Genomic DNA, 19,239 nt, shown 5'->3' on the forward strand with positions numbered 1-19,239 from the left:
GAGAACTGAGGACACCATACAGACAGACACCTGCAGGTGTTTCCTGGTGAGACAGTCCAGAGGGACAGGAAACAACTTCCCAGAGTGCGTCCACCTCTCTTCTCTAAAAGGGACTCTAAGATTTGGGGCGGGGGTGGGGTGGGGTGGGGAGGAGAAGCCCTACGCAGGAAAGGTATTAAGGAAACGACCAAAATAACAGCTTCCAAAAACTGAACATGCTCTAGGCTGTGAAGAAACACATTTCATTCCTAGAACCTGTTGATTTCTCTAACGTGGGTAGATAGGACTTTGCGTTATTAATAAATGATTGTGCTTCTGAAGTTGCAGGGTCAGAGTCCACCCTCTAGAAAGCAGGGCAATTTTCGCATGGCTTGGAATCCTCTTGGACACATCCTAGAGACCAGAACAAATTCCATGGCACTCTCCAACCAACAGGGCTGGCGGGCGAGAGCGCCACCGCCATCTTTGGGTAGGGCGCGTGCACGCGCACACGCGCACGTGTGTGTTGGAGAGACTAAGGCATAGAGAAAGGCCCAAGTGAGGAGGAAAAAGTGAGTTTCCTGGATGCTCTAGTCCCTTCTTTCCAGGCACAAAGAGGCTGAGCTTGTTATTCCTATAGGCCCCCTTCATCCCACTTAAGTTGTTTCGTAGGAAGAAAATGTATGTGCACGTGTGGGTGGGTGTGGGTGTAGGTGAGAGTCCTCAAGTCCCTGTGCATTTCTAAATTGCAATAATTTAGGGCTGCAGTTTCAACAGAAATAATCTGTGACATTTAAAAGCGAATTTACTAAAGTTAGATCAGCAACTTTACATTGCTCAAAATCTTGTCATTAAAAAAAAAAAAAAAAAAAAAAAAGCCCTCTGGGTGTAGGCAAAATTACGTCAAATAGCCACCGGAACTGAAGTCCTTATCGGTTGTATAAAGAAAATTCACAGATTGTTTCGATCACTTCTGCATTTTAAGGTAGCAAAACATTAAGCCACTAGGCTATTCAATCAGCAACATCCCACAAGGGTTTTAGGACTACCCTGTGTGATTCAGTTCATTTTCCGAGTTTCTGGTAGGATGTATTCAGCTTGGGTTACACTGTCTCCTTTCCCTCGTAGGGATTGGGACCCCAAAGTCAGGTAGGTAAAGGTATTGTTTTTCAGGACTTTACGTGCTGGGGAATTTCCCGATTGGTAGTCCTGGAAAGTATGCCACTGGCCCGGAGCAGTCTGGCCTTCCCAACCAGTGAGGAGAAGAGATGTCTTACTCCGAGGCCAAGTGACTGGCCAGGTGTAGGGCGGCAGAGCTCCTAGGGGGTCCGAGGGGACAACTGAGTGGACTCTGGCAAGGGACAGGGGAGCCCCATTTGAATGACCTGTGACCTTCCAATGCCAAATATCCCCAAGAGGGCCCGAGGCCTGGGCTTGCCCTGAGGAACAAGGATGTGCTACCGACCGGAGGGGCTAACACTGAGGTGTGGTGAGACCACCAGACAGCTCCCAGAACCTGGGTGTCACACAGATACATACACGGAAAGTAAACAGCTTTGGTGAGCCCAAAGGGGCCCATCCTTAAATCAAACAAGAAGCTAAACACCCACACAGACTGTTTTCCAAGGAAATGTGTCTGCCCCTCCAAACAGCATCCTTGTGTAGAGAGGGAAGGGGGCAGTGGAAGGACACAGCTCAAATGACATTGTGTACGTGTTTCCACGTCTATCTACATTCATATCATCATCATCATCATCATCATCCAGTGTTCTCGTCTACAGAGAGTGAGCACGACATTCTACCCACATGGCAACTACAAACAGGCCAGGCCGTGTGAGGCCCCTTCCTCAGCACCACAGTGGAAGGGAGAACGCGACCATGGTGGGAAAGGACATCACACTATTCCATCCCTTCTACTGCCATCCAGGGGGCATCTTGATCCTTCTAAAATCAGATGTAAAAGACAAGGTCAGGAAAATTGGTCTCTGTGCCACCTGAAGCTATTATTGGCCATCATGCATGAACATGGCACTTGTAAAAATTTCATAAATCTGAAACCATCTTAAAAAAAAAAAAAAAATCCCAGCAACTGAAGTCATCTTACAGTACTTCACCTCAAATATTTAAAAGATATTTTTTCTAAGTAAAATGGCCCCCAAAGAGCCCAATGATTTTTTTTTTAAAAAGGGTTTCTTTTTAATTAAAAAATTTTTTTGATAAAAATGGAAGATGTAAAATGTGGGCAGAGGAACAAGAGAGTTGCTGAATATGCATCTGAAATTGCAGGGGGGTGGGGGGACACAGCCCAGGAGAGGACCACTCCTGAGGCCTCTCTACTCTCACGGCTCAGCTCTCCCCAACTCCTGCGGCACCGCTGGGGCACAGGACAAAAGTCGTGAGCAGGAGAGACCGAACGCAAGGCTTCTTTCCTGTGGTTGGGTGGTGTTTACGTGTGCAAATGTAGTAAGCCACTCCCCACTGACATAAGGTGCGTGTCTGTGGATACCATTCACTGCTCCAAAAGAACGCTCAGTCCCCGGGGCGCCCATCACTTCTCCACTTTCTTGGCTTTCTTCAGGATGTCGCACTTTTTCCTGTTGGGGCGGCGGCACCGCTCGTCGATGCTGGGGATACACTCGTAGTGCCACACCTCCTCCATCTTCTCCACCGGGTAGACGGCCTCCACGTAATGCCGGATGAGCCGCAGCCGCGTCGGATCCAGCTGCTTCTTGTTGCAGGCGCCGGAGTGGTTGTACTGCAGCCGGAGGTTCTCGGCGGTGAAGAGTTCCGGAAAGAGCCTGACCAGGAGCCGGGCGGCGAAGTTGCCCACGGAGAGGCTCTGCTGCACGATCTCACGCACCTCCTTGTCCGACAGCAGGTACGGTGAAGGCACCGGGAAGTCGGGCGAGGGGACCACCAGCTCGTCCAGGGGGATCTTGCAGAAGTCCTTGCTGCTTCTCTCGGGCGGCAGCGGGGGCCCCTCAAACTCCTCTCGGAACCTCTCGGGGTTGATTGCATAGCTCGCCAGGTCCCTACACTCGGGGCCCGGCACGTGCACCTTGCGCTGCTGCTGGTAGGAGCGCCGCTGCTCCGTGTCCCGGCGCCGGCAGCGCTCGTCCAGCTTGCCCACGAACTCCAGCGTCCACACGCGGTCGTTCTTGGCGCGGGGGTAGAGCAGCTGCACGTAGTGGCGGATGAGCTTGATGCGCGACGGGTCCAGCTGCTTCTTGCCCAGCGAGCCGCTGCAGTTGTACTGCTTGCGCAGGTTCTCGTGCGTGAAGAGCTCGGGGAAGAGGTGCACCAGCAGGCGCGAGGCGAAGTTGCCGATGGACAGGCTGCTCTCGTAGATGCTGCGCAGCTGCTCCTTGCTGAGCAGGCAGTCGGCGCCCGGCACCTCGAAGTCGGGCTGCGGGATCTCCAGCTTGTCGAAGTCGATGGGCACCAGCCAGATCTTCTTGGAGCGCCGGCCGGGCCGCTCACCCTCGAAGCTGTCTTCCACCTTGACCACGGAGATGTCGTCCGGCAGGCTGGAGGAGTCGTAGCAGTCGTCCCGCGCGGGCTCGCCCTCACTGCCCCCGTCCAGCGCCAGGCCTTCGAGCTCGTCGTTGAGGCGCTGGGCGCACTGCTGCAGCCAGGCCTCCTCCTCCTGCATGTCGGGGAAGTAGATCTCCGTGTAGTTGCGGATGATCTGCAGCCTCTGCGGGTCCAGCTCCTGCTTGCCGCCGTCCCCGTAGCAGCTGTACTGCTCGCCCAGCTTCCGGTGGTCGAAGAGCTCGGGGAAGAGCCGGTGGAGAAGGAAGACGGCAAACTCGCCGGGGGAGGATGCTTCGTCCAGGAACTCGGTGAGGTCCTGCGTGTCCACCACGTGGTCGGAGGCGATGGTGCTGCTCCGGTCCAGGGACAGGGCCTCCTCCTGGTCCTTGTTGTCCAGGAAGTGGCCGGCATCCACCTGCTCGGCCTCAAAGAAGCCGGGGACCTGGCCGCCGGGCTGGCTGTCCTCCATCTCCCGCTGCGCCCAGAAGCGGCTGAAGAAGTCATTCAGCTGGGGCAGACACTCGGCCTGCCACACGGCCGTGTCCTTCACCGAGGGGTAGTAGACCTCCACGTAGTTGCGGATGAGCTGCAGGTGCAGCGACTCCAGCTTCCGCTTGGCCGCGAAGCCGCAGGCACTGCAGCCGCGGGAGAAGTCCACGTCGCTGAACAGCTCGGGGAAGAGCTGCACCAGCAGGCGGCAGGCCAGGTCACCGCCCGACAGGCTCTGGTCCACGATCTGCTTGAGCTCGGCCGCCGTGAGCTGGTACTCCGGGGGCGGCTGGAACTTGGCCACCATCTCGGTGGGGCTCACCTGCTTCTTGATGCGGCTCACCTCCAGGGAGAGCAGGTCCACCTTGCTGTGCAGCTGGGACATGTTGGAGGACAGCGTGTTGAGCATGTAGAACATCTTCTGGATCAGAAAGTAGATGTTGGGGTCACCGTCGGTGGCCGCTGCGGCGCTGCCACAGTCCCGCTTCTGTGGTTCGTTCAGGAGCCGCAGCGGCGAGGGGCTGTTGCTGGAGTTTGCCTTCTCGAAGAGCTCGTACGTGTTGAGCATGTCCCCGGCGGGAGGGTTCTTCTTCTCCATGATCTTGTGCGAGATGCCATACAGAGGCTTCTTGTAAGAGGGGGTGGTCACCTCGCCGCAGGGCTCCTCCTCGCCGGGCCACGCGGAGCCCAGGTTCTTGCCCCTGCTGGCCTGCTCTCCGTTGCCCTGGCAGGGCGAGCAGTTCTCCCGGTTCCGCATGCCTGCTAGGAGTGCCTGGAAAACAAACACTGTGTTAGGGTGTTCCGGTTTACTACATGAAACGCAGGTCTCGGTCACACGGAGGTGCCAAGGTCAATCTTGGAAGCACTCGAGAAAGCACCGCCCTCGCCCCTATTCACTCTGCTGGTCCCAGAACGCACAGCTAACACAAACCTGCACCCCTGTGCCAAAAGAGCTCGCTCTTCCTGCTTCCTAAGAGAGGCTCGGCCTGGACCTGGAAGGCGTCAGCTTCCTGCAGGACTCCGGTGCTGCACTTCCTGCACACAGGGCCTGAGGGGCAACAGTGCTGCTGGGGGAGGGAGACGCCACAAGGACTAGAGAAGCCCCTGAGGTCACCTCACTGACCCGGGCCTCCGTCTACTCTCAGGCAGGCATAAGGACTCCTGCCCACAGCAGCTCCAGAAGGTAGCGGCATGTCTTCCAGTCCACAGCCTCTAGGAGAACAGGCGTCTCCACTCCAGATGGCTCCCGAGGTGCACAGTGGTACATACGCACAGGAGAATTGGGGTCTGCTGCAACTCTACCACCGTCTGGAATGACATCTTATCTCAGACCGGAAAAGGGCTGGCCCAGAACTGTCCCGGGGCCTGTGCAACTGTGGATTCCATGACGTGATGGGCTCGCCCAGGTTTCTAAGTCACCGTCTCCCGTTGGTCCAGCGGCCCTTCTCAAGCAGATTGCAGGAGACGAGTAAGCCCCGATGGCTTAAGGCAGCCACCGTACATAATGAATGCCTCTCCTGTGTATCTACAAGGTTACTTGCCATGTACTATCCAGCCTTGCTCAGCAAAGGACAGTGAGAGAATTAAACCCTACCAAATTGATTTTCAGGGATGATTTCCTCAACTCGCCCAAGGATAGCAGGGACACTCGTCAAGTCCACTGTTGCAGGACTCCCAGGGCAAGCTCCAGATACCCTTTAAAGACCCCAAGCCTGAGTCCAGCCTCCACGGCCAGACAGCCATCACCCTGGCCATCTGAGAACCCAGAGTGCTTGCTGCTTTCACCGGTGGTCTCCCCTGCTGCCAGGCCCTGAGGCTTATTTACGTATATGTGGACAAGTGATTTTCAACACAGGCCCAAAGGAGATTCAGGAGAAGAAGGACAATCTTTCAGCTAATGATGCTGAACAGCTGGACATAGATATGCCAAAACAAACAAAAACTTCCAGCCTACACGCACCATGTAAAAAAATTAACTTAAAGTGGATTGTGGGTGTAAATGTAAAACCTAATTTAAAATTCTAACACTTCTAGAAGAAGACATAAGAGAAATCCTTTATGACCTTGGTTTAGGCAAATATTTCTTGGACATGACACCACAAGCACCATCCGTAAGAGAAGAAAACTGACAAACTGGACTTCATCAAAACCACAAAAACTTTTGCTCCTTAAAAGACCATATTAAAAGAAAGAAAAACAGCTCACACTGGAAGAAGTATTGGCAAGCCATCTATCTGATAAAGGAGCTTAATCCAGAATACATAAAGAACTCTCACTCAATAATGACATACAACTCAATGATTTCAATAGCCGCTTCAAACAACATATATAAATAGCAAATAAGCGTGCAAAAAGATGCTTATTAGTAGCAGGCAAGTTAAAACCCACTCGGAGATACCTCATCACTCCTACCAAAATGGGTACAAACAAAAAGACAATACCAAGCGCTGGAAAATGTAAAGGAACGGAAGCCCTCCCATACTGCTGGTGGGGGGGTATGATATGGCATAACAATTGGTAGTTTCTTAAAAAGATAAATATACATGGCCCATACGACTTGGGTATTTCATTCCTAGATATTTATTTACCAAGGAAAAAGAAAGCAGTTAATCACACAGAGATTTGTACACAAATGTTCACGGCAGCCCTATTTGTAAAGAGTCCAAAGCTGGAAACCCAAAATTTTATCAACAAGTATACAGATAAACAAACTGTGCTATATTCATAGGATGGAATACTACTCAGCAACAGAACTCATACATGTACTACTACTCATGAGGAGTCTCAAAATAATTATGCTAAAAGAAGCCAGGCAGGGGAGCCTGGGTAGCTCAGTCGGTTAACTATCTGATTCTTGATTTTGGCTCAGGTCACGGTCTCATGGTTTGTGAGCTTGAGCCCCACATAGGGCTTTATACTGACAGTGCGGAGCCTGCTTGGGATTCTCTCTCTCCTCTCTCTCTGCCCCTGCCTCGCTCGTTTGCAGTGTGTGTGCACGCATGTGCGCTCTCTCACTGTCTCTCTCTCAAAATAAATATTTTTTTTTAAAAAGAAAACAGTTAAAAAAAAAAAAAAGAAGCTAAACAAAAGAGGCCATGCTGTATGATTCCATTCAGAATCATGTGTTCAGAAACACAAACTTACCTATCAATGATGACAGAAAGCAGATTAGTGGTCACCTGGGGGTGAAGGAAAGATGCAAAGTGGCACATGGAAACTTTAAGGTATTGGATGATTCCTGTTTATTATCTTGATCATGGTGATAGCCTCACTGGCATACACATATGTCAGAAGGTATCAAATGGGTAGGCTTTATATATTGTGCCATTCATTGTAGTTCATTCCCAACTTAACCTGTTTTCGACAAATGTTAAACTTGACCCCCAAACTTACTGGAATACATTTTTGAGGGTTTAATCGAGCAGAAGAGCTAACTGGTGAACACTGGTAGGTTTCACAGGAACACGCAGGGCCTAAGCACAAAGTGTTTGCTGTTACTGACAGATGTGTGCCCCCAGCAACTGCAGAACTGAGAAGAACAAAGGCCATCCTTTGGATGCTTCACACCCAGGGAAAAATATGGTTGGTGTAGGGTGGCCTAGGCCAGGGCTTCAGAAACTCTAATATACATGTGAATCACCCGGGACCTTGTTAACAATGCAGATTCTGGTCCCTGAACCTGCATTTCCTCTAATTTTTTTTTTTAAGTTTATTTATTGTTTTAGTAATCTCTACATCCAATGTGGGGCTCGAACTCATGACCCCGAGATCAAGAGTTGCGTGCTCTTCTGACCAAGCCAGGCAGGCTCCCCTGGGCCTGCCTTTCTAACACGCTCCCAGGTACTGTTGGTCCTCTCTGAGTAGCAGAGGACTGGAAGACCGTGTCTGCTCTCAGTTTGTCTCACCCAGGCAGATTCAATGTCATTTGTAGGACTTCAAATAACTAATGCCAGCACAAAACAGTACATGATGTGTTTTTCTCTTGTAGCCTGAAAAGGGTAGGGAAAAGAGACAATCTCGAGAGGCTAGATTTGCAATGGCATGTGGGCAATAAATAGGTAGGTAGGTCTAAGGTGAAAAGAGAGCAATGAGGCCACATAAACACATAAAACTTTGATCCTTCTAAGCCACCCACAAGTTATATTTCATTTAAATATATGGATCTTCTCTTGTAGATAATAGAATAATCTGACTCACATTACAGTAAGTAAGATTCATTTTTTGCCTGCCTCTGTTGATAACAACAATGCAAAAGAAAAGCTACTCTACTCTGTAAGAACCTGAAGATAGAAAAATTCTTTTTTTTTTTTAAGTTTATTTAATTTTGAGTGAGAGAGAGAGAGAGAGAGAGAGGCAGAATCCGTACTGCCAGCACAGAGCCGGACTCGGAGGCTCCATCTCAAGAACCGTGAGCCCATGACCTGAGCCGAGATCAAGAGTCAGACTCTTAACTGACTGAGCCACCCAGGAGCCCCTGAAGATAGAGGAATTCTTATAAGGGTTATAATTATGCCATGGAGCTGGCCAATACTTTCTTCAAGGTTTGTTTGTATAATGTGATGAAGGGTCAAAGGCACCTGGCCTGGCCCTCCTCCTCCAACCCATGCTTCTCAGGAACAGAGGACCAGGAGCCACTGGGGTGGGAGAAGCCTACCGTGAAGGACCTGCCGCCTGCCTCTCTCCCTGCTGGGGTCTCCTCACCAAGCTGCCCCCCATCGTCATCACACTGTATGACTGTTATATGATGGGACCATGTCATTCCTGAGTCTACCCCCACCCAGTGCCTTGCAAAATGCCTGGGACACAGAATTGCTCAATGAATGTCAGCCACAAGCACGGACGGTTAAAACAGGCAAGATGTTCTAAGATTCTCAAATACGTGCTTTCAAAAAAGGAGCTGTTCAGATAGGCCACTAGCTTTATGAATAACATGTCTGTAGAGAGATATAAAAGCGTGGATAAGATCTCAGCTTGCGCTGTCCTCTGTGACCTTGGCCAAATCAATGATTTTTCATGCCTCAGCTTCTAGTACCTCAGGGATAAATAATGGTATGTCTCACAGGGTAGTTATGAAGACTTAATAAGATAATGTACAGAAAGCACTGAGCCCTGTCTGAATCACAGTAAGTGCTTAATAAATATTCACTGTTAGAATATAATTATTATTAAGCAGTGATATTCCCAAACCAGAGCAGAGGTAACACAGTGGGCTTTTTATTAAACTAGTTGTAATGATTACTCTCAAGCAGTAAACAAAAGGAGGACTTTCCTATAATGCATCAGGGTTAGTCACTCATGGAAGGCACTTCTTAGAGGTCTGTTTGTCCTAAAGACTGGGGGCGGGGGAGGAGCACAGGACATCAGAGCTGAAGGTGGGGTTTGAAGCTCTTTACAGCAATTTTGCTCTGCTATCAGACAGAGAGCAAAGGATTCTGAAGGGAGAGAGGCAGGGAGGAAGCCACAAACACACATCATAAATTTGGAGAAAGGAAGGGATGGAGAGGAAAGTGTTCACTCCAACACTGGAGTGGAATTGGAACTGTGGGTCATGACCCATTAGTTAAATGATGAAGTTATTTTGGTGGGTCATGACCAGCATAAGAAGGGAGAAAGATTGAGGAAAGGCAGAAGGAAAAAAAAAAAAAAAAAAGGAAGGGAGGAGGGAAAAAAAGAAAATAGAATAGAAAATATCAGAGTGCACTGCACATAGTAAGTAAATTTGGGAAAGTTTTGCTTTGTTTCTGTGTCTGTACATTTACATACAAATCCATGTACGTGAGTTCTGTTTCTCTACAAGGTGAATTTATTTACAACTGCACACCGCTGAAAAGCACGGCCCTAATAAATTCAAACTGCCTTATTTGCTAATTCCTGTAGGCTGTAAATTAGATTTTAGCAACTTATTCACCATTAAATTCAATTACACCAAAATAATTTTGGAAGTCCTATGGATCATGAAATTACCATGAGGTTTAACCAATATAGAGGAATTTGAGTTTCTAATGGCAATCATTAAAAAAATCATAAATACATTAGGAGTGATTTTAGAAAAAGGGTCTTTGCTTTACAAGTGATCCCACTAATACATTTAAAATAGGATTTTGGGGGCACCTGGGTGGCTCAGTTGGTTGAGCATCCAACTCTTGATTTTGGCTCAGGTGCTTAAGACTCTCCATCTCTCGTTCTCCCTCCCTCTGCTCCTCTCCCCTGCTCATACACTCTCTCTCTCTTTAATAAAAAAAATAAAGTAAGATTCTGTGCAGAGATCACCAGAAACTCACATGCCATGCAGCAAAAGTACCCACATTCTAGAGAGAGATCTGCCGTAATTAACACCCAGTGTAGAGAGTAAGTACAAGGGAAATTTTCTGGGTGAATTGCCTGAATACCAATAACAAATAGAAGTCATTGGACTCCCCCACATTCCTACACAGGCAGAAGGCCAAAGTGTATCAGAACTGGAAATCCCCTCTATAGCTCTCACTGTTCAGGATCATTAATAAAAATATTGCAGTTTCTACTAAGCATGTTAGAAACACTGCCATCAGTAGAAACATTTTTGGCTAACTTGCCTGAATAAAAAAATTAAGTTAGAGTCCCAGTAGAGGGCAACATTCCTCCCTCCCAGGGACCTTAAATACACAATTCAACACAAAACACAACACAAGCACTAAAGAGAAGGTTCTTAGATATCCCCACACTGGTGTCCTGTCAGCTCAGTGTCCCAATTAATTCCACGAATGCTGCCAAGGCGACGACGGGCTGGCCGCATTTGCCGCTGATGATAAAATCTCTGCTCAGCTGTCTAGGAGTATCAAGAAATCTTTAAATCTGTGCTACTTGGCACTGGGTGTCTAGAGCTGACACGTCCCCAATTCTCTGAGGCTCATCTTCCAGCCATATGGGAACTCTGTGCGCAGCTCGGCTCGGCAGTGCCAGCATCTCCTGGATGCGGTCGGGGCATTTCATTCCACGGCTAATACCCTCAGACTCCAGCGGGAAGGCCCAAATCCCTTGCTGGAGAATATAAGCAAAAAGAGGTTGATATTGGGCTCCAAGAGAGCGTTAAGTAGACCATGTAGGGGACATTCCATGTGTCCGTGTCCAGCTACACCCCAGGGATTGGGTCACCGTGGAAATCCTTCAAGCATTAAACTTCTTCCCCATATGACTCCGAATCCAAAGGCCATCACTGAATTCAGGTTGACAAATGATGAGTGGCCAAACGGTGCCCAGAGAGTCAGCAAACTGGAACACCAAGAAAGCAGCACGCCTTCCAGAGAGTAGAGAGTAGAGAATCAATATGGCATCAAGGGTAGACCATGTGAATCAACTCCTAGGGGGCCGGGCATGAATAACCAAGGCAGAGGTGGAGCTTACCTTTTTCATTTTCAACAGAACTTTTCTCTTCATCATCACCATCACCATTAAATGACCAGATACCATGAAGTCATAAGGTCTGGCAGACCTCTCTGCCACACAGAGCCAGTCAGCAAAGAGCACTGAGTACCTAGCATCCGGCAGGCACCATGCAAGGCTCTGGGGACACAGGAAACAAGCTAGACAGTCTCTGACCTCATGGTTTTTACCCTTCGGGTCATCCTTATACTGTTAACGGATGAAGAAATTGCTGTGATGCCTGAAGAAATAAGAACCTGGGAGATGAGGCAATCACAATGGAGAAGAGACAGGCCAGGGGGGTGGCAAACTGTCCGGGCAGGTCATTTTCAAAGGCTTCTCACAACATCTTACAAATACCCCACAGCCCCTTAACTGTGGCGTTCAACTGCACAGGTCCAAATCAAGCAGGCTTGAGAGCACTGACTTCTCGGAGCCTCGTTAAAATGGGAATGCACGGTACCTATCTGCGACGGGTGCTGCAGAAATGACTTTGAATCTCCAGCTGGTACCACAGTCTCAGGAGGTAAGCGGCAAATGTGCACTGAATGAAATGACGTTTCCATTCTCCGATTGAAAAACAAAACGCAGTGGTGCTTTAGAATTAAAAACAAACAAAGAAACAAAAACCCGCAGCAGAACAAAGCTAACGCCTGCCTGGCATACAGCGCTTGAATATCACCCCCACTTCCGTGAACAAAAGGATGATTACCAATAAAAATGTTGGCTACTCACCTCCCACATCTGCTGTACTTGGCTATGAAGCCTTTTCCAGCGGAGGTGCCAAATAAGTCTTTATACAGTCTTTTGTTAGGTTTTTTGAGGGAGGTTTTACATTTCTTCTAAGTACTGTACTAAATGTCACTTACGAGTCATCAGCACTGACGGGAGTCTGGATGTGACGTACCTCTGGCACCAGGGCTACCGCTCAAATCCTACCCCCCACCCTTCGTCCTCCTCCCTTCTTTGAGGTTGGGGGACAAGATGGAAGGTGGTCTATGTTCTGACTTGGATGGTGTTCAGAATCAAGGGTGCTCAGCCTGGGGTGTCCTAAAGGATGTCAGATGGTCTCCTTTGGCAATACTGTGCCACTTTCGTTCCGATAAATGTGAAGGGAGGCAGAGCAAGACTGACCACAAGGGATGGGAGCTGGAGATGGGTGTTGGGAGGCAGTAAATACACAGTTCTGAAGGCTGACACGGGACAAGCCCTGCGCTGGGCTCGCTCACACATAAGAAACCAATGAGATGAGCAGTATTATGCCTCATCACCATGGGGGACCCTGAGATGTGGGAGGCCACGTAATTGACCAAAGGCCACAGCGAACTCTCCCCGCCTGACTCCCGATTTAACTATTTACTGTTCCTACGGGCTGGATCAGAGAAGGTGGGGCTCGCCTCCCAGACGCAGGGAGTGCGTCTAATCAGTCCTGGTATTTCATACCGGGAACAAGCCTGCCCCACTGGCATCTTGGCACTTTAACTTCTATGCCTGAGTTGACTCATCTGTCTAGTAGAGCTAGTAAATTCTCTCATCACTGGCCTGTCATTTGGATTAAATAATGAATGGTGTATTTGTCAAGTGGGCACTCAGTAATTATTGAACTTCCTTCCCACTTTTTTGGATTATCGCTTGTTTTGGCCTCCTGGCTCCTCTTGCCTCACTCGGTGGTAAAAAAAAAAAAAAAAAAAAGCTGCATTTACTCCCCCCAGCAGCGATGACACTGTAAGCAGCGATGACATATGTAAGGAGGATCAGAGAAGGGGTGCCTGGGTGGCTCAGTCAGTTGAGTGCCCAACTTCGGTTCAGGTCATGATCTCACAGTTCGTGGGTTCGAGCCCCGCGTCGGGCTCTGTGCTGACAGCTCAGAGCCTGGAGCCTGCTTCAGATTCTGTGTCTCCCTCTCTCTCTGCCCCTCCCCTGCTTACGCTCTCTCTCTCAAAAATAAATAAACATTAAAAAAAAAAAAAAGAAGGATCAGAAAATTCAGGGGGAGAAGCATAAAGCATTATTCACTCTGAACTAGGACTAGTGCCATTTTGAAAAATCAACATATGCTATAATTTCATAAAACTGATAGATTGTTACAAATTCCCAAAGGTTCTAGGGCTATTGATTTACTGACACATCAACTTACACAGACTTTTAAAAGGAAATACAGAATTCACATGACACATTTCTGCAAGGAACTCAAGAATTTCAAAAGGTTTATACCTACATGTATTCTTTTTACAGAATAGGAAAGCGTGCACGGGTATCAACCTCATCTTATGCACAGTAAGGAGAAGAAACAAAACTAGTAAAACACCCAAATAAAATCCAGGACTTAACAGGTCTTTTCCAATCTAAAATCTAACACGTCAGAACCGCACGCTATATCCAATCTATTGAAAAGTAAACATATATGCCCAATTAGGATATGTAAATTGAACAAGTCATATTAGAAATATTCAAATACATTTTGGTTCCCTTTTCTCCAAACATGTCTGAGTTTGGGGTGATGCCCAAAGCCCCACTGGAAGCCTGCTGCCTCGCCAAATCGAGAGGCATCTGAAACCTTCACATCATTTGTGTGATGTCCAGGGAGGCCCCCCCCCCCACCATGAACCTCGATGGAGTCGCAGCCCAACGCCAAACCTTTTGTGACTTGGTTCACACACTAAGGATTCAACTAAAATACAGATCCTAAGAACCTTCTCCCTCCCTCTCTGCCCCCAAGAATTCGCAGACGCGCCCTGCTTCTCTGTGACGCCGCTCCAACAAAACTGGACGAAAGGATAAAGACTGACTCCACTTGTGCACGGAGACAATGGGACGACCCATAAGGCCACACGGAGACAATCGGACCGCCCATAAGGCCACAACCCAGCCTACACATGGTCAGAATTCCTTCCTGTTGTGAGCGCTTGTTGTTCCTTACTGGACTGAACTTTTCTAAAAACGGCCACAACACTTCCCCCATCCCTGTAAGTTTGCTGTGCCTACCGTCAGAAGTGGAGTCTACATTTACACCCTTGTGTCTCGACTGGCCCACGGGACTTTCTGGCCAGTGGGACACTAGCGTGCGTGGCAATGCAACCCGAGGTGTGAAAAGTGTCTGTGCTTCAGAGCTTGGCCTCTCTTGCTCCTGGGAACTCTTCCACACCACGTGCACAAGCGGGACTAGCCTCCTAGCGGGTGGGACTGTGCAGAAAGGGAAGCTGCAGCCGGTGCAACCAGCCCTGCGGCCTTGGGGAAAGGGGGCGGGGGGTGAGGCCATCCCGAACGACCTAGCCCCCCATCAGGTCAAACCAACTCAGAACCCCCAGCTGACCCACAGAACTGTGAACAAATACGGTGGTGGTGATTTTAAGCTGCTAAGATTTAAGGTGGTTTGTCACAAGGCAAGAGTGAACCAATACACTCAACTTTGTGTTTCATTTCTCGAATTCTGCCTTTACTGGCAAACTTGAAGTTGTCTACAGAATTGATCATAAGCAGAGATGTAGTGTGACCCACAGAAGGAAGCGTCTTCGGCAGTTCCTTTAGGAACTGAACATAGTGCTTCTCAAACTTCTCGACACTTGCAGGACAACCTCTGGGCATCTAACCCACACGGAATCGCTCACAGAGGGTACTAGCTTTATGCATACGGAACGGTCCCTGCGGCACTACTTGTGAGAACAAGGAAGTAGAAAACACCTATCTAGCAATCGTTAGGGGAAAGGATAACAAATTACGGTGTAAAATACAACAGAAGAAAAAATGGTTACATGTTTCTCTAACAAGCTATGCTACTAACCATCTTACTACTGCTTCCACTCGCCCAGCACAGATCTCAGCAGTTAGGAGTCTGAGATTTCATCCTCAATCATTACGTACTCCTGGAAACTGCCATCCACACACGGAACTTTCCCCCAGAGTCACAAGGCATGCAATAAGTGACTGATTTGGGCAGCCAGAGTCAAGGGAGGGATATCTACATTAATCCTTTATTAAAAATGCTCATATATTGGGGCGCCTGGGTGGCTTGGTTGGTTAAGCGTCCGACTTCGGCTCAGGTCATGATCTCGCGGTCTGTGAGTTCGAGCCCCTCATCGGGTTCTGTGCTGACAGCTCAGAGCCTGGAGCCTGTTTCAGATTCTGTGTCTCCTTCTCTCTCTGCCCCTCCCCTGTTCATGCTCTGTCTCTCTCTGTCTCAAAAATAAATAAACGTTAAAAAAAATTTTTTTTAAATAAATAAATAAAAATGCTCATATAGGAGTGCCTGGGTGGCTCAGTCGGTTAAGCATCCGATTCTTGATCTCGACTCAGGTCATGACCTCATGGTTCATGAGTTCGAGCCCCGCGTCGGGCTCTGCACTGGCAGGAAGGAGCCTGCTTGGAATTCTCTCTCTCCCTCTCTCTCTGCTCCTCCCCTGTTTGTGCTCTTTCTTTCTTTCTTTCTTTCTTTCTCTCTTTCAAAATAAATAAATAAACTCAAAAAAAAAAAAAAGCTCATACAGGTATAAAAAAATCTCAACTAATCTCAACTTTTTTTCAGGGCATGATAGATTTTTAAAAATTTATTGTTGGAATATTATTCATGATAGTCAAAAAGGGGAAACAATCCAAATGTCCATCAAGTGCTAAATGGATAAACAAAATGTGGTACATCCACAAGGGGATATTATTTGGCCATAAAAAGGAGTGAAGAATTCATACATGCTACAGCATGGATGAACCTTGAAAACATGCTAAGTAACAGAAGCCACACAAAAGGTCACGTATTCTATGATTCCATTTACATGAAATGCCCAGAACAGACAACCCTCTAGAGATAGAATGTAGATGAGTGGTTCTCAGGTGCTCGAGGAGGGGAAAGGGAAGGGACTGGTACAGAGGTTCTTTGTGGGGTGATGAAAATATTCTAAACTTATTATAGTAAGAGCTGTACCACACTGTGAATATACACAAAAAACCCACTGAATTGTACAATTTAAATTGGTGAATTGCATAGCATGTGAATTATAGCTTAATAAAGCTGTTTTGGGTGGGGGGGGTGCAAATAAGTAAATAAATAAATGTCTCATTCAGTGATCCATGATGTGGAGTGCAGGGTGGTATTCATTATAACATAAGCATTTACATTTAAATGCTGGGGAAAATCTTACTCTCATTGTTTTTGCTAATTATAGAAAAGGATAGTTTTTACTTATTGAAAATTCACTAAATCTCTACAATCCATACATTTCTAATTTATTTGGATTTGCCCTCACATCTAATAGAGCAAAATTAAAACAAAACAGTAACAACCCAAAGAGTCCCAGGCTGATGCCCCATGGTGTTCTGGCTAACGATAATAGGCTTTGAAAACGTGGGCTCTTTTGGACAGACATGCAGAACTTGAAATGACTATTTGGGTCCCCCAAAGAGAGAGAGAGGAAGAGAGAGAGAGTGAGAGAGAGAGAGAGAGAGAGAGAGACTGTGTGTGTGTGTGTGTGTGTGTGTGTGTGTGTGTGTGTGTCTCCGTGTGTCTAGGTTGGAGAGCTTGGGAAAATGTCTAAGAATTTAAGGTATACTGTGCCAGTCCACGGGGAGGCACGGAGGTGAGGTGTCCTGGGCCAGACCCCTGATCTCCCAAAGCTGCTTCTCTCTCCTCAGTCTTAAGTATTCTGTGTATGTGTCTTGTCTCCCACCCAGACTGTAGACTGCTAGAGGGGGCCACCATGGCCAGTTTGATTTTCTCTCTCTCTCTCTTAGAATCTAGCCAAGTTCAATCTAACCAGCAGGTGATTTTAAAAAAAAAAAAAAAAAAAAGCAAATTCAGGGGCGCCTGGGTGGCTCAGTTGGTTAGGCATCCGATTTCAGCTCAGGTCATGATCTCATGGTCTGTGGGTTCGAGCCTCATGTCGGACTCTGTGCTGACAGCTCGGAGCCTGGAGCCTGCTTTGGATTCTGTGTCTCCCTCTCTCTCAAAAATAAACAAACATTAAAAAAAAAATTCTTTAAATAAAATAAATAAAGCAAATTCATAAAATTATAGGTTAGCGGGTAACAGGCATGTTACAAAAGAATTCTCTTCACAAAAAGATTCACCGGACACGTGCTCCTAACATAAAAGATCGGTTTGACTTAGGAAAAGACCTCCCAACCCTCAACTTTTCAAGGAATCTGTGTGCAGTGTATACTATGTAAAATGTGGTAGGCTTTAATGAACAGTCCTTGCTGTCGAGTGCTTATTTTCCCTGTAGAGCAAAGCAAAACAAAGAACTCAAAAGCAGGTGCATTGTGGAGACTCCCCTAGCCCCGTAAGGAATCCAGATGTAGGTAAGAATTGTAGTCGGAGAAGTCACCTTCTAGAAACCTAAGCCATCGAGGGGACAGCTGAGACGAAAGCCTTCTTGCGCCCAGGCATTCAGCAGTTGCCCGGACGCTCACGAGGAGAGAGACAGAGCATCTAGTCAGAGGGTCAGAGCCCAAGCGAACAGCGGAAGGAGCTGGGCCCTCACCTCGGGAATCAGCCGCCGCCTCTTCACGCTGGGGACAGAGTCAGGCTGGCCATCGCAGCCCGGGGGCTTTCGCTTGCTGGAATCCTGGAGGGCAGGGAAGACGCTGTCCAGAGGGTGCTTCTCGGAAGACCTGGAACTCACTGAGCAGTCCAGGGCAGCATCTTCGGCCTCTGTCTCCACTTTCACTGTGTTATTTTTTAGAACTGTGGCAGAGAAGAAATAGGGCTCAGTGGGAAAGACCACTGGGCCGCTGGGAGATTAGCAGGGTTCCCTGAGCGGCAGGGTGTTTGCGGGGTGCCCTCTGACACTAGCACTCAGGTAAGAAAGTCTAGTCACAGTAAAACTGCGCCTTCCAACCTAGCAGTTTTTATCTTACCACATTTGTGCTACACAATAAAATCACGATCCGAGAACATTTTGTTCAAAACTGGTTCTAAGGTCCTTTTTGGGGGGAAAGAGCCGAGACGGAGAGAAAGAAACAAATACTATCTTTTAAATGATACTTTAAAAAAAGTAATTCTGGAAAGATACATACGATACTTAGAGCAGGTGTACGGGCAGAGGGGGATAAGCAGGCGTGGGAGGAGACTTTCCATGGATTTTTCATTATGTATCTTTTTATATTTTCAACCATTTGAGTGTATGACCTAATAAAAAATATTAAAATTAAAAATATGTTTTAAAAAAAGCTTTTTTTTTACCTTCTTCTACATCTTCACTGAATTCAGCTGAGTTCATCTTCTATTCCACTAAATGAAAAGACAAAGACAAAGCCTTGATTTATTTCTTAATTTTCCGTCCCCATGAGAAATTCCCTTACCCTCCCAACCTGGCTCCGGGTAATGGAGGGTTAAGCCGAAACTGTTCCTCAACATCATGGAATGCATCCTCTTAGTGTTGTCCGCAGCTGCTCAGAAACAGCCAGGCCTTCTGAACACCCTCTGCAAGCACGTCCCCCAAACTGCATGTCGGCAGAATGCGTCTTAAAGCATGAGTTGTGCTTTAAGGGGCAGTGTTGTTTGAGAAAAGCAGGTCTTACAAAAAGACCTCAGTTCGGATGATCTCCTATTGGTCCCTGCTTTATCAATTCCAGCCACAGACTGCAAAGACCAAGACGCAGGCCATGGCTCCTCTGGGCACGAGTGGGTCTTGGACTCCAGGTGGTGCAGAAAGACCCGTGCTGCCCATGATGCAGTCATCAGTCACACGGCCACCGAGGACTGGAAATGTGACTGGTCGAAATGAAGACGTGCCATAAGGGTAAAGTACACACTGGATTTCAAAGACTTAGCACAGCAAAAAAACAGTGTAAAATATCTAATAATTTTTTATGTCGATTACACGGCGAAGTGATGTCAGCTATCTTAAA

At 47.7% G+C, this 19,239-nt stretch overlaps 1 protein-coding gene across 1 annotated transcript in view; it reads right to left on the reverse strand.

The window, feature by feature from the left end:
- Nucleotides 1–832: 832 nt before the first annotated feature.
- Nucleotides 833–19,239, reverse strand: part of BEND3 (BEN domain containing 3) — a 34,406-nt gene continuing 15,999 nt past the window's right edge. The window contains exons 2-4 of the mRNA XM_030316056.1: nucleotides 18,572–18,619; nucleotides 17,871–18,073; nucleotides 833–4,774 (exon numbers count right to left, since the gene is read on the reverse strand). Of these exons, the coding sequence (XP_030171916.1) occupies nucleotides 2,528–4,774; nucleotides 17,871–18,073; nucleotides 18,572–18,608 (2,487 nt within the window). The 5' untranslated portion in view covers nucleotides 18,609–18,619 and the 3' untranslated portion in view covers nucleotides 833–2,527. The remainder of the gene's footprint in view (nucleotides 4,775–17,870; nucleotides 18,074–18,571; nucleotides 18,620–19,239) is intronic.

This window comes from Lynx canadensis, chromosome B2 (assembly GCF_007474595.2).
Source record: "Lynx canadensis isolate LIC74 chromosome B2, mLynCan4.pri.v2, whole genome shotgun sequence".
Lineage (NCBI taxonomy): Eukaryota > Metazoa > Chordata > Mammalia > Carnivora > Felidae > Lynx > Lynx canadensis.